Source organism: Thunnus maccoyii, chromosome 12 (genome assembly GCF_910596095.1).
Source record: "Thunnus maccoyii chromosome 12, fThuMac1.1, whole genome shotgun sequence".
Classification (NCBI taxonomy): Eukaryota; Metazoa; Chordata; class Actinopteri; order Scombriformes; family Scombridae; genus Thunnus; species Thunnus maccoyii.
Genome location: NC_056544.1, coordinates 17,073,946 through 17,089,746, shown reverse-complemented (window position 1 = coordinate 17,089,746; position 15,801 = coordinate 17,073,946). Strand labels below are relative to the sequence as shown.

The following is a 15,801-nucleotide window of genomic DNA, read 5'->3' as shown; positions in this document are numbered from 1 at the left end:
TTTTTGCCCGCCTTTAACAGCTGCTGCGGCTGCTGGTTGAGCTCAGCTGACTGCACAGGCTCACAGCACTCATTTGCTTTTTCCCCCTACATGCACATCCGTCCACATGAGCCCCAGTGTAATGCTCATACAGCCTGCCATATGATGCTATCTAAATGAAATCAGTCTCTCAGTACCTCAAGCAAGCCAGTCTTTCAAGAGCACAATAGGTCATGAAGTGCATGTGACTGTGAGAGGGAGCACATGGTACATTTTCAGCTTCATATTGAGTGACCTTCTGGTTCAACAGCCTCTCGGGACAGGAAGCTACAGAGTGTAAGTGCCTCCCTTTTCCATACTTTAGACCCAATAAACAGTGTCTCCTCAACTGTCTGCACCAGACACTCATTTTCACCCCCCCCCCCCCCCTCCGCTCCCCATTTCACTTTCCTCAGCGGCAACAGCCATGGCAGCAGTGGTGGAGGCAGTGGCGTGGGGAAGAAAAGGGCTTCCTGGGCTTTGGAGGAGCACGTTAACCCAGCTTGGCAGGCAGTTAGTTAGTGTGACAGTAGCCGCGCTGGATGCCAATAGGACGGGCACTGTGCAGCATCTCAATGACCAGAATTCACTGAGTCCACAGAGAGGGTTTATGGTCCTCCCAGCCATACTGCTCCCACCCCTACTCTCCATCCAACCACAAAGGCATTCAGCCTTTTCATTAGGATGATAATGGGGCAAAAGCCGGAAAGGGCCCCATGTCGGAGCACCATAAGTTGTGGTGATGGCTTTGTGGCGATGTCATGCGTGTCCATGGGAGCACAGTGTGCTGCTACGGTCCGACAAAGACAGTCATGGCCGGAAGAAACAAACAAACAACAACAACAAAAAAAAAAAAAAAAAACAGACCTAAAATTTGAAAGGAAGCCCCTGAGGCAAGGTAGATCTGGCAAACCAATAGTCTTTGTACTATGACCTCAGTCTAACCCATTCATGCAGCCACACAGGAAAACCGGAACATGACAAACCATCACTGTGAAGCAGACTTTGCCTAACAGATATTAAATAATAAGCCTCTGAATTGCTGCCGCAGCAATCGGCAAAGGTCTGCAGTGGCTTCACTCACCTTGCCTGTGGTGAAATAATAACAAGAACATGCTGGCCTGTTCTCTTCAATCAGACAAGAATTTAAAAGACTCTGAACGGATGTGAGTAACTGTGTACTGAGTTTTTTCAGTGTTCAAATGAAGAAGTGTGTATTATTACCCTCATGTGAGCCTTTAATTCTGTCTCAAAAAGGGAAATAATTAGTTGGATGGCTGTATTAGTACCATGTTATAATGCATGGATGCACCTGCCTCATTCTGTGATACAGGTTGACAACCTGTTACAAACCCTACAACTCTGCTGTCCAAACCAAGTGGTGTGCAAAAAAGGAAGGCCTCAACAAGTCCCAAAATGAGCAGAAGCCTGCGCCATGGCTCATATCCACAAATTAATATCTTACCTGCATAGAAACGCAACAAGGAGCCAATTTCTGTGTTAAGCCCTTCCTCTTGAACTCTCCAGGGGTCCTTAAATCCAAGCTTAAAAAGAAAGTCATTCTGGATCTGCAGAGGCCTCTCATCTGGGCTAAGCCTCCTGACAGCTTCACCGTGCAACTGGACATACAGTGTGGGGCTGGACTCACAGGAATCTCCATTGTAATCTGCTGTCAGCCCTGATTTTACAGCACCTTGGCCACAGTCGGGATCTTGGATGTCAGGTGAATTACCTGTAGAACAGGCTCTAGACAATGAGCCTGCACTACTGCTGGGTGGCAGGCTGCCCAGACTGTGTGGGTTGAGTCTGCTATCTGGCCCCATATTGTTTGCCATGTCGTTTAAATGTCCGATGTTGCACTGCTTGTAGTTGCCGGCGACACCATTTGTGTGATGTTGGGAGATGGGGTCCATGCTTGTGCTCGACGCAGGACAGTCGAGCTCCAGTTCGTCCGAGGAGCTGCCGTACATGTCATGGCCCTCTGTGGCACTATCAAACGAGGGGCTGAGGATGGATGCCTCTGTGCCCAGAATCATGTCATCACTGAGGGAGTCCCGGTGCTCGCTGAGCCGGGCCCCGGAGCTCAGGTCATCAAATGCACTACTCTCCACATCTGAGCCAGAATTTAATCCATAGCTGTCCACACCGTTCCTATGCTCTGAGTCATCATCATTGGGGTTATCCATGTTAGAGTTGGAATTTAAATCTGACAGTGAGCACGTAATGTTGTCTTGTGACTCTGACTCCGGGGTGAAAAGTTTTCCATCAACGTCCTGTTGCTCATCTGCATTCTCCATAAGCAGCAGTCTTAACCTGTCACTCGGATGACCCCTCAATTCTGTGGACTCCAGGGGAGTCAGGTGGTTGCATTTTATACTTGAGTCGTCATTGACCTTGCATGGATTATCATTATATTCATACTTCACATTGCAGTTGCCATTTTGGTCAGTCTTGGGGTTATCTTTACTAAAAATACGCATAACGGAGCTCGACTTACTGCAGAGTTTACTCAGACGGAGCGCCACCTCGCCGGCTGTGGTGTCCATAGTGCAAAGGACCGGCCTGGGATATGAGGGCGTCAGTCTGTCGTGGACATGTATGGAGCCCCGGTGGAGATCGGCTCTCACCCACTCGCGATCTGCGGACTGCAGCTGCATGTTCTGTCGGTGCTTCATCAGAGTCTTGCGATCCAGACTCCGAGTGTGTAAAGACGCAGAGGAAAGGGCCGAGTTCATCTTGGCGCCGCAGGCGGCGGTGACAGCTGAAGTGGTGGTGGTGGTGGTGGCTGCAGCTGCGGCGGAGAGGTTCCTCTTCAAGCGCCTCCGTCTCAACAGGAGAGAGCTGGAGTTGCTGGATGAGCCCCGGCCATTAGACGCCACAGTTCGGTTTGACGCACTAGATCCAGCCGTAGAAGCGGCGTGAGAAACACCGTTCCCGTTCTTTGAATCTACGCGGGAGGGTGCCAAATGTCCACCGCCATCGTCCGCTGGAGTCCCCCGGGCGACAGACGCTCCGCTGGGCTTCTTCATTAACTTGGTCGCGCCTCCATCCGACGCGCCATCCTCAGCGACAGCCTGCACACTTTCCATCTCTGCCAATGAAAAGTCCCCCACTCTAAATAAATAACGGTGCGCACTTGGTTATACCTACAGCGTCTACATTTAAAAGCCCGAATATGCGCCCACAGTGGTGAATGTCCGCCAACTGGGCGGTGTTGCTGACTTATTCCACTAGTAGTCATTCACTTCTTGCCGTCCTTTCCCTGTCGGAGTCTCCTCCGCTGCTCCAGAAAAACATTTTACCGATGATATTCGCTGTGAAGAGGCAGTGCGCGCAGGGACAGATCAGGGCGGAGACGTGACTGTGCGTCCCATTTGGACCAAAATACAGCGTTAGAATATGAAATGAACGTCGGCCGACCTCCTACGCAAATACTGGCTGATATATATTCATGAGGAGGACACAAGATGGGGTCGCTAAAAACAACGCGGAGGATTGTGGGAGGTGTATTTTTCTAGCGTGTGTCTCGCAGTCGCCGCCGCTGGAAGCAAATGATATCAAAACTATATTTCCCAAGAATCTTTGCGTCAGTTTTAGTCAAGTGAGGCGGCGAACAGATGAGAGGCGTAAACATAGCTCGTATAAAAATGTTTGGTGTGCAACCACATAAGCACGTCCCCCCTTATCTAGTCTACTGTTGTGTTATCTCTGCTGGCTACCTGTACGTAAACAGTGAACACAACTATCGCATTGCTCAATGTAGTGAAGTCCTGCACACACAGCCAGAACTTAGCAGCTGTCATCTGTTGAATATGAGAGAAAAACTTTCAACCGAGCTCCGAGCCTGCGTGCAATGTTTATTTGTCCTTATCAAATAGCCTTCAAATACTGCTGCGCGGCAAAATGAAGCGTCCCTGTAGGTCTAATTATTTTAGACTAGTGGTGACGAGGCAAATAACTTAAGCACCATCTCATCAGGACGCCATTTCACAAGGCCATACAGACCAGTCTACGTGCTGTTTATTCTATTGTATTTCTCGCCATCTAGTGGAGCAAACCGCAAGGCTTGACCTGAACTTTTTCCTGTTGACGATACAGAGGAGGAAGGCCGGTTACACAGTCTAGGGTCACTTTTTTTTTTTTTTTCCAAAATGTGGTGAAGCCAGGAGGTGTTATTTCACACGCAAGTCGACATTTTATTGTTCATACAAAGGTTCCAATTTTTAAGTCCAAATAATTTGCACATTGATTTTTGTGATCTTTGTAGATGCTTTAATATCAAAAGTTAACTTGAAAGTCACACTCTGTGATCTAAATGTGAACAAAATGGGAGCCTCTCAATTATAAAGAGAAAGGAAAGCTTACTTTTTCAAACTGATTAACAGACTTTATTAAAAGTAGAATCTAAATAAATTGTGTTTCATGATAGCGTAATAGGTTTGTTCTTATCACAGCAGTCAGAAGAGAACTATAATTTCAATTATCTGGAATCATACAGACTCTCTTACAGCCTATATACTGCTGCTGCAGTCTTGTTCCCAGACTTTGATTTAAAACAAAAAATATGTATAAACATTAAATAAATGTCCTAGTTACAAACCCATCAACCTCAGCTTTTCCATGCAAATTCAGCAGAAGTTTATCACAGGGGCATGGTGACGTTTTAATTAGTGGAAGACCTATGAACATGTATATTGTTTTCACTTCTGCTCAGTAAAGCACTTTGTCCATTACGTTGTGTACTTTACAGCCCCTATGATGCAGAAAACACTCTTTTGAGGGTAAAGCAGTTTTTATTGCCTTGTGCACTGGGAACCCATAAAATTATTATTTTTTAACTTTACAGGCAACATCCCGCTGAATTGGCAAACTTGAACCACGGACATTGTTTTTTTCAGTGCTTTATCTACAGTTTTATGTCTAAATGGCTGAGTTTTTTTTTAATGTGCCAAACATGTTTCAACTGAACTGTCATTATCTATATTTAAATACATTATGAAGTACAATATACTACTGGAGTAATACTGGACTTGCAGGAGAATATAAGTAACATAGGGAATAAAATTTGTGAAGAAAGAGTGATTGCAAATACCTGAAAGAATTATCGTTTTGTCAATAAGTTCAGATGTAGCTGAATGTTAAAGTGGTGCAAATACTGTACTCTATGGCAACCCTAACAGGCTAAAGAGTAATGTAGTGCAGTAAAATGCCAGAGGAATGTGTCAGTACCAATAACAGTAACTTTCAAAATTGTAAGATAAACAAGACATGAACAGGGATGAGTTTTTTTTAATCTCAAAAATGATAATGCATACAGTGCAAATGCATTCAGAAATGGAATTTAATTGGCATGATGTATCCTTTACATGGTATTCTGTATTTCAAAAATGAAAAAAAAAAAGAAAAGGAACACTTTCAAATTCATCAGATGCTCCACCAACATGTAAAAGGAAACAGATTATTGCTGAATTCATGTTCCTTGATTCCAGCAAAATGGAAAACCTCATGCTCAGCCCAGTGGCTCAGGTGGTCTCTCTTGAGAGCTGACAATGAGAACTGGAGTGTATTTGTGTAAATTCATTCCTATTATGCTCTATTGTATGGAACCTATGGATGGAAAATTTCAAAAATGGCGTGATGCTGGAATCATACAGAAGCTGGTTCTAACACAAAAAAGTACCCTACATTTCAACGTCTCTGAGGTTAGATGACCCAATGAAGTTTAGATTTTTAAAAAGGGGCAAGGTGACATGAGAATAACCCGTGCATTGATTCTGAAGAGAAATAAAACCCCTGTTATCATACATATAAACCATGAAGTACAAAACAATTGTCTATGTTCTCAGTTCTCAGGTTTTATTGGGTCATCTAGCCATCACTGATCTTGAAAATAAGGGAGAACACATTTTCCTTTGCGGTCAGATGTATTATAGAAGGTGGCCATAGCCTTTCATCTGTACTACGTTTCTTCATCTGACAAACAAGAATTTCATATTGCAACTTTAAAAGTAATTTAGTAAAAAATAACAAAAATATTCTGTGTACATAAAGCTTGTGAGCATTGGAATACTGGTGTAGGATCAGTGATCAAGTAACGAGACCATTAAAATAAAAGAGACAAAGTGGTCACAGATCAGACATCCAACAATAGTTTACACACTTGGGCCCTGACCTTAAAACAGTGACCATTGTAAAGCCAACCTCTTAACAGTGCAAAGGATTTCAGCAATACAAATTTAAAAATCCTGACTCAATTAATCCACTAAAATCAGTGCTCATCTTTTTTTTTTTTAGGATTGTGAATGCATCATCGTGTTTGAACGTAGGATTTGAGGTTGAATCGAATCTTGTTTAAACGAGAGGCAGATATTTTTTAGTGGCTCAGTCAAGACAAAATGCAGAAAAAGTCCTCCTGAATAAAGCCATCCTAATGTAAAGTATAAAAGAAAATTAAAACCCTGAAGTGAGGCGTTGTGTAGAAGCACAGTAAAAAAAAAAAAAAAAAATGAAGGGGACACCTGCAGTTTAACCTTTTCTCTACAAACAAAAGGATATTGCTTGTTCAAAAGCTTATAATGATACGAGTATAAAAGTAAAGTGTATAATACAATGCACATTATGAGCAAAGATCATTAAACATACAGCTGCAAACAACAACAAAAAAAAGTCAAATATACCAACGTGGTGAGCCTAGCTCTTGGTATTAATTCCAAAAATTACTCCGTCCAAAGAGCTGGGACACGTAAAGACATGTAAATTTATCATTTATGATCCAAGTGCCTCTATCAAAAACAATTAAAAACTGATAAAATAATATAAAACACATAATTGTTGCACACACTGGAACCAGAATATATCTGCCAGCTGCAATTTTCTACATTAAATTTATAAGATTCTGACATGAATGAAACTTGGTCAAGCATGATTCTTCTTTAAATGTAACTTTCCTTCCTCAGTATAAACAAAATGTACATTTGGAGAGAGTGCAGTGCAAGCTCTCAGATTCACAGTTAGCAATTAGATGACAACATTGTCGGTACAGTGAGAACATATGAGGGAAGAAGGGAAGTCAGGACTACATAGTAATGACACAGGGGAAACTCCAGGGGATGCTATAGCCTAGGAGAAGCAGAGAAATAAAATATTGCACATGACTCTAATGGTGGACCCCTCCCACCCATGTGTCTTTTTCTGAGCTGTTTCCAAAGTCCCAGCAGGTGCTGTGAAGATGGATCCCCTGCTGATGTAGTGAGCTCAGAATGATCAACCCTGCATCCTCCTACAGAGTTATCCAGGGCTAGAGGGGGTGACAGCATAATGAAGAAGAGGGAGAGACAAGTCCACCGGTGTTATTGATGAACCAAGGTACAGTTTTGCCCTCAGTAGATGTAGAAAGTGTCAATCAATCAACAAAAACTGTCCCGCTGTCCAATCGCCACAGAACTGAGCGCCTGCCTGAGAGCTCAGCAGAGAGGTGTATGAGACAGTCGAGCAAATTCCACTGAGGGGCGATGTGAATCAACTGGAGTCTTTATGTGCTACTACAGTGGATGGAGTAGTGGGTGTCTGCATCTTGGGCGTAGTACCGACTCAGTTGTTTGGGTCTTGAAAAGGCATTTCTGAAGACATGGCCTTATTGTAGAAACGGGCACCATTTTACTGTCCAGCACTTAAGGTTCTCAGTGGAGGAGAGCGCCGCTCCGGCACCGCTCGAGACAGTGGTGGTCTACTATGGTCTGTGAAACCTAAAGATATAAACATGAAAAGGAACATTTCACCAAATTTCATCATCTAAGCTAGAACTCCATGCGCGCTGTACAACCTATACCTACAGCACGTGAATAGCTGTATATGAAGTGATATTCAGGCATGCATGGTCACATGCAAATGAGTGAATCATACAGATCTGCTCAAGTGCACATTACCTGGTTAAATGGCGACTTGACTCGTGCACTTCCATCTCATTGCTCTTGAAATCGTTGAGTTCCTTACGTATAGCTGCCTGCAAAGGACAAAAAAAAAAAGAAGGAAGATTGAGAGAGAGAAGCAGCAAAGGCTTAGTACACAAACTGCAGCTTCTAAGCCCTGACTCTAGAGTCTTTTAGCATGCTTCATGCATCATTTACATTCATCTGGAGGCCATGAATGATTCTGCCAAATTCTCTTCTCACATCACAAGAACCTTCAACTTCCTTCTCTGGAGACATCTAAGAGCATGAACAATAATATACAATCTGTTGCTGGTACTCTACTTAATAATGTAGTGGTAATATCAGGAATTTCATAGCTTGAAACACAGAAAAAACAATTAAACAATAACAAGTTTCTACAATTAAGTTTATTTTTTGAACATCCAAGTACATGTATGTATATTTTGGTGTCACTGGTTATCAGCCCTTGCATAAAAAAGTCAAACAAGCTGTTTGAACATAAGCCAGCGGGGTTATCATTGTTTCAGTAAGGGACACTGTGGTTTAAGATTTTAAAACATCTCTTTTCTGGGAAGGTTTTGAACTCAGACTAAAACTGTTTCCCAATGTTATAAACATTCACGTTGGGGACGATGACCAGTGAATCATGGCCTCTAAGTAACACTAATAGCACAGTAGAGGGCTGAGTGCCTTGCTCAAGGGCAGGATGATTGCAAAGAAATTCTAAAATTGGGGATGAGTCAAGGTCCCAGGAAATAAAATGGTGTGCCAAGTCTTCTTCTTTTTTTTTTTTTTTTTTAACTCTACATCCCTTCTCAAAATGTCATGTGTGACAGCAACCCAGCCGGGTGATGTCACTGCTTTTGCTACTTAGCATGACTCAAGGGGACGTCTCCCGCCTTTGGGAGGATGCTTCTGTGACAGGAGAACAAACAATATTCAAATCTGTGCTAGACGTTGATGGTACAAGCAGGACAAAAAAAAAAAAAAAAATCCCAGCAGTGCAGCGCTGAGGCCATGGGGTCCTGAGGCACTGCTTGTCCGATTACTCTCTTATGTAAGGGGAGTTGTTGCATAATCCAAATGCTGAATCCCGGTGATTTTCACATGAATGGTCCTCAGGTGTGACCTAGCATATTCAGAGCTGCACATCATTGCAGTTAAAAGGCAGCATCTCTGATCCGCAAAAAAAAAAAAAAAAAAAAAAAAATCAAGAACTCATTAAAAGTCAGAAGCATGGACCGCTGGGCAGTGAGCAGCAGGACTGCTCCGGGGTGTTTACTCACAAATAGCTGAGGTGGAACTTGCCATAACAAGAAAGGAGGAATACATCCTGCGTTATTGTTTGCATCATATGAGGCACAGAGGGGGAAGAGGAGCGTAATAGGGCTTGAAGAAATTTGAAAACAGACAGGAAGCGATCATGAGATTATCTCAATTTAACTATAAGATTAGTGTAACTGATACTGGCCTTGTCAGCTGCTGTGAGCCGGGTCCAGGGCTTATCTGCCCGCCTGTCGTAGTCCTGGGCATCTGAAACCTCCACGTAGTCACTAAATCGGATGAGAATTTTGGCCTGTCTCAGCTCCTCTACAGTAGGCCTCTGGCTTAGCTGGAAGAAGAGCAGAGAAAAAGAAGAGTTTGAGAATAGAAAACTAAGTAATGTATTCCTGGCCACTGTTATGGGTAGCAGCTATTTTCCGTTATTTGCATATATTCAAGTCCTTAAAGATAGATTAGGGAATAAAAGACTTGTACACGCAGTATTTTTATGTAGGTGCATCACAGAGGAGCTCAATATCACACTGCTCTGGCATTCAGGACACCTATTGAATCAGTGCTTTAAACTAACATTTGAGTTCCTGCAGAGTCCTTTATCAAAATCACAAGAAATAGACTAGAATGTGTGGGATATCAGTTCACTAGCTCCCTTGCACAGCTTAATTCACTGACGAGTAACAGTGCAGAATTGAAGGACTACATTCTTAGATACCACTCTTATCTGAATGAAAACAAAGAACATGATAAAACAACATTCACTCAACGTTCATTCATTCATTATAACCATCTTAAAATGGGCTACTGAATCTATTCTAAAATATTCAAGATGAAAAACAACAACACTTGTATTGTAAATGTACTCATGTTAGATGGAGATCAAACAAAAAAATAACACAGCAATATTCTTTATGTTACAGTTACTGTAAGCAGGAGCTAAACACTGATATATTTGATTTAAAGACATGTTTTAATATAAAGTCCTCTGCTTTGACTAATACTTTGTGTCTAACATGGTTTTTCAAAAAAAAAGATAACTAGTTAAAAATTAATATTTTTTTTAAAAAAAGTTTAACTACTGGATGCAAGATGTCTCCTTCTTCACCGAAAGATACGTTCTCAGTGTTTGTGAACTAAAGGCTTCAAGTTTCCACATCATACTTGTGTAAGTTACATTTTGGACCACGATTGGCTCCAAACTAGTTGTAATGTCACAAATCATGCTCGTAGGTACACGCCTTAAACTCTTGCTTTTTGATGAGCACAGGGAAACTTTTCATTTCAGCAGATGAATGTGAAAACTGCTTTCTAGTGAAACTCTGCACATACATCATTCTGCACAGTGAAGCTCAAACATGCAACTGAAGCAACAAGGAGAAAAATATTTTTGAATGGAGGGGGACTTTAGTAATATAATTGATACATTAAAGCAGATATATCAATCGACATCAACTTATTGCAGATATCGGCATATACGGCAGCCAATAAACTACAACAAATTTCAGTACAGAAATGCCAAATGTATGATGACGTTTGTTTATCTTGTGTGAAAATCAGCTGATATACTGTTATCTGATTTTTCTAAAATACAAGATCATGTACAATATTCTATAAATGTATGGTTATAGGAGTGTGATGAGCATTTTGTATAACACACCAATGCAGTGTTGAAAGGCTGTAAAGTTTCCAAACTGTATACAATAAGGTATGTGATGCATACAATAAACACCTCCAACAGCTGTGAGATATTTATTTTGAACAGCATGTCTGCAGGTATGCAGGAAGTGTTATTATTTAATTGAAAGTGATGGGAACATGCTCAGCACCTCCCTATGGGGTCGAAGGATTTGGCAGCCAACATGCTGAAGGGCCAAGGGCAACAAGGACAACAGTGTCCCCTGAGGGAGATGAGCACTATAGGCCTGTAAGGCACTAGATTTCACTTCTCACTGTAGATGAGTCACTGTCACAGCATTTGTTTATCCCAGCCAACTATTTACCCCATCCAAGTGCTTAAAAGATCAAGTGTGGGTTTGCACCTTTGGAGTTATTTTGGACTCACCTTTCGTGTTAGCCTTCGTTTTATCTCCCTCTTCTCCTCCATTTCCTCTTGCTCATTGCGAGCTGCAGAGAACAAAGAGTGTTATACTGTGACTATAAGCACAAGCAGAATGTTTACAGAATTACAGAAAGGGAAACAAACACACAATTTGCATAATATTGTTCATTAATTGGCAATGGATGCACACTAAACTGGATAAGTTTCTTAAAGCCTAAAATAGTTCCCATGATTGGCTGTTTAATACTATTAGGGATGGGTATCAGGGGAGAATGATTGCCTTGTTCCTTTCAAGTTGTCCCAGGGCTTTTTGCTCCATGTTTATGAGGTGATTAACCTATTTCAGTTAGAATAAAAATTTCTTTCTTTTCAAGCAGGAAAAATGTTGTACTTTTAGTATATATTCGTACATCTCGCCAAAATTGTGTTTGTGAATTCCAAGTCAGTTACAGAGACAAAAACCTTCAGCCCAGAGGGGCAAGTTAAAAGAAGGGACAAGAGTAAACAAGAGGTATTCTGGGACTCTGCTCTTGTATACAAAAGCCTCAGCAGTCAAATTGCATTTGCGCTTGTGCTGAACACGTACTGTATCTCGAGTACTACTCATAGTTTTGGATTGCAGACAGTGCCTCTCTAGAAAATAAAGCCCTGTTTGTTTAACCTTGGTACTGTAGGCGTGTGAGTGATGGGGAGGACATGACATGTCACTCATGAATTCTTAGACTTTGTGTTTTCTTCCTGCGCTCTGCCAATCATGCAGGAGCCTCTGAGAGAGCAGGAACTGCTGGTAAATCAGTCTTTGATGTGAAAGGCGCAGAGTCCCAGACAGCAGAACTGCCTCTCTCTGATACTGTATGTGTTTGATCTATGAAACCAGTCTCTCTGGACATGACTCCTTAGGGAACCCTGCTGCCTGCCTGCCTCAGATGAAAAGGCAGACCAAGAAGGAATAAAGAGAGAGATGTATGCCACTAGTTTTCACATAACAAGGCCTCTCAAATAACCAGGCTGCACTATATGAAGCCCGCATGCACAAAAGGCTACACATATGGACTCAAGCTTTGCATCGATGCGTTAAATGATGCGTCACACGGTTTTTGGTATTTCTGTCACTTTGACAGACTTGTGAATTCACTGTAGCAGCTTAAAGATAGTGTTACATCTACAAGTTGAAAACACTCACGTTTGAGGATGTTTCTCTGTTCCAGCTCCTCTGCTGTGGGTCTCTGACTCAAGCGCCTGGTGAGAGACATGCATCCATGGTCAGCACATAATTGCAGAGGTCGGCGAGGCAACACCAAATCAATATGATGGGGAAAAAAATGCAAATCAACCTGCTTTATAATAATCATCATTAACTGTCATTGTTAGAAAGAAATCCTGGGTAAACATTTGACTGGGTGGAAGAATTTCCCTGCTTCTTGTTCTTCTCCTCCACATTTCGCTCAGTGTTTACTTCCCTGCTTTGACACTTCACTAGCAACCACTAGCAAGGTTATCTTTGGCATTTTGAGTACTTTTACAACTGACAACCCTGGGCTTTAGAGGAAAAAATGTTATGTGTTAGTCCAAAACAGAATTAAATATGCATTAACTCAATGTTTCTTTCCTTATTAGTACTAACTTCTGGTAAAAAAAAACTGTTTTTTGCACAGTTGAAAGATTTACATCTTATTTTCGCTCTTGTCACATGACAGGTTGACAGGTGCACTTCAGTCAGCCATGGTCACAAGTCCCTCCCTTGTAACTGAATGACCTGCATGATAATGCATTGAAGAAATGCAGAGAGGATGGCCAGTAAAAGCCAGATATTCCTGAAGAGGTTCCAAGACATGTTTTTTTTTTTTAAATGCAACACATGTTTTGTACAGATAATCTCAAATTTCCTCAATTTAAAAGTGGCTGAAATGACTAAGATACCCAAAGGCAATCTCTGAGAGGTCACTCTAAGTGCTTTCAACTGGGGACTCTTATTATAGCACTGTGTCAGGACCCTGCGGCAGTAGACCTAACTGTAGGCATTGGATCAATGATTGTCTCCATCTCGTTAGATCTGACAGCCATCCTGAACTGCTCGACCCTGTAAACTACTGTGTGCGGGGATAGGTCTGTGTTCAGACTGGCTTGTCTCATCTTATCTTGTGTCACTTCTTCTCTCACTTGAAGGTTCCCGTTCTCTCAGACTGGAGCTCTCCGCCTCCCAGCATGGTCTGACTCTGAGCATTATATCAGCATCACATGAGCAAGAACGCAACCACTGTAAACAAACACGCACAGACTAGTCAACATCCGTATGGATGCCCTTTACCAAACAACTTCTATCATAACTAGATTCAATTTAGGCACCGTCAGGCTCACTATCAAGAAAGTGCCTGTCTTGTCTGCCTGTTCTGTAGAACATAGAAACATAAATATAATGAGATTATGTCTGTTTATTGTTTTGGTTTTACGGTTCGCAACTTTACTGTTTTGGTTCACTCTCACTGTTCTCATTAGCTGTGTCTGTGTGTCTAGCCACAGCAGGCGGCTGTTTTAGGCAGTTAATAAACCCACGGGATATTACCTTGCCAGCACCAACTACAGTCAGGTAAAGTCAGCGACTAACTGGTGAACAAGTAGAGCATTTAGCAGCTTAAGAGCCAGATATTTCCCTCATTAGTTAATGGAGACCGAAACAGAGTGAAAAGGAGACAGAATATTGGACTTTAATTTGCCAGGTGCCCAGAGACAAAACTCTTGATTTGATGCCAATGTTAATCTGAGTCTTCTGGAGGTTTAAATGGGCAACTGTTTGCCAGCACAATATGTAAGTGCTGTGTTTACAGCTTTTTCCCCTGTTCCCAAGTTGTCAAAAAAAAATAAGAATAAATGAGTACTGTTTAAAGTAAATATATTGTATATCAGGTTTTCCGCTAAACCCTCACTATAATAAACTGTCTCTTAAATGACATATACTACATAATACATATAAATACATCAAAGACAGCAAAACTCTAAAACCACAAGCCAAAGACGAAGCATTGCTTATCAGCTTTCAAAAAAGGGAAAAAAAACAAAACTCCTTCCATCCAGTTTTCACCCTTGAGATAAAAAGGGTCTCAAGGGTCTACAGTGAATCAGGGCAACAGAATTACAGCAAGTTGAGGTCAGCTCGTCCTAGAATAGCATTATCATAAACAATTCTGATTGTACTGGCACAAGCCACATCAGTACAGGACACAACGTTGTCGGCAGAAAGCATGAAATTGGGAATTGTGCATTGGATGACACTGTGCAAAGGACACTATGACAGAGCTTTTTGGGAACATGACAACTAAGCAGGCAGCCCCTTCTGGGAACATGCGCTGTGTTCCAATCACAGTGGGGAATAGTGACTTGTATGCCAAAGTCTCTGGATAATATTCCTTCCCTCCCTTGCAACCATATTTCCCACGTCTCATATCTTATTATACTATCGGGGCTTTCATTTCTACCAATACTCTCAGCTGTCTTTTCTCCTCTCAACACATCATTACATCCCCTTCATTCAGACAGGCAAGACATGTTCAAAGAACAGAGCGAAACCAAACGACGCCTGTGATCCGCTGGGGAAAAACATTACGTTGTTTGATCTGTTCAATTACTAGAATTCACATCTATGATCTTGACATATGTATACAAATTCCTGTGATTTGTACACACCGCACTAGTGTAGAGTATGTGTGTGTGTAAACTGCTGATATGAAGTGGCTTGCGTGGTGCTGCTGTGTGGAGGAGTCGGGTGGAGATAGTTTGGCACATGCATCACCGTGGTGATTCACTGAACGAGGGAGGGAGGAAGTCAGGCAGGAGGAGGAGAGAGAGAGAGAGCGCACACGCTAGAGAAAAGACAAGAGAAGGAAAAAAGAGAGGAGGGGTGATGCATTGCTGAAATTAGGTCAGCTCCATTTTCAGAGCCTCATTTTGACGAGATAAAGCGTTTATCCTTATCCAATGTTGAGAAGGGAAAAAAAAATGAAAGGATGTATAAGTGTTTCAATAGAAAAAAGGCTCGCATTTTCATCGGCTTTGGAATGAGTCACAGTTCTATTAGCCAGGATATCGAGCCTTTGTCAGCCCAAAGTAAGACAAAATGCTCCGTTTGGCTACGTAGAGTCAGTGCTGTCTCCCAGCAGCGGTTGGTGAGTTGGCTACAGCGACATCAACCAGGTTCGCTGAAAATATTTGGCATATAAATTGTGCATGTGTGTAAATGTATTCGAGTTTAAAAATGCATGTGCATATGCATCTAACCTTGTGAGTTTGGTGCCTATCTGCTGCCTAGACTCCAGTCTCTCCTCATCTGTCTGCATGGGAAGGATGTTTTTCTCTTCCAGCTCTCTTTTGGATGGACGGTTACTCAGCTTGATGGCCAGAGAGTCTTTCCTCAGCACCTTCTGAGCCAGGGTACCTAAACCAAAACACAATGGTCAAACATGAATGAGAGGAACTACAGGTATAAAAAGCACAGATCCTCATTGAGTGAAATGATCTCCA

At 42.1% G+C, this 15,801-nt stretch overlaps 2 protein-coding genes across 5 annotated transcripts in view; both read right to left on the bottom strand.

The window, feature by feature from the left end:
- The window catches only part of phlpp1 (PH domain and leucine rich repeat protein phosphatase 1), a 47,487-nt gene extending 43,943 nt beyond the window's left edge, over positions 1 to 3,544 (bottom strand). The window contains exon 1 of the mRNA XM_042429757.1: positions 1,484 to 3,544. Coding sequence (XP_042285691.1) covers positions 1,484 to 3,107 — 1,624 coding nt within the window. The 5' untranslated portion in view covers positions 3,108 to 3,544. The remainder of the gene's footprint in view (positions 1 to 1,483) is intronic.
- Positions 3,545 to 5,289: 1,745 nt separating this feature from the next.
- LOC121909292 (phosphatase and actin regulator 1-like) overlaps positions 5,290 to 15,801 on the bottom strand; it is a 54,387-nt gene continuing 43,875 nt past the window's right edge. For all 4 annotated transcript variants that reach the window (XM_042429765.1, XM_042429766.1, XM_042429767.1 and 1 more), the window contains 6 exons: positions 15,559 to 15,715; positions 12,470 to 12,525; positions 11,290 to 11,351; positions 9,421 to 9,561; positions 7,944 to 8,020; positions 5,290 to 7,763 (listed from right to left, as the gene is read on the bottom strand). In XM_042429765.1, the coding sequence (XP_042285699.1) occupies positions 7,748 to 7,763; positions 7,944 to 8,020; positions 9,421 to 9,561; positions 11,290 to 11,351; positions 12,470 to 12,525; positions 15,559 to 15,715 (509 nt within the window). In that variant the 3' untranslated portion in view covers positions 5,290 to 7,747. The remainder of the gene's footprint in view (positions 7,764 to 7,943; positions 8,021 to 9,420; positions 9,562 to 11,289; positions 11,352 to 12,469; positions 12,526 to 15,558; positions 15,716 to 15,801) is intronic.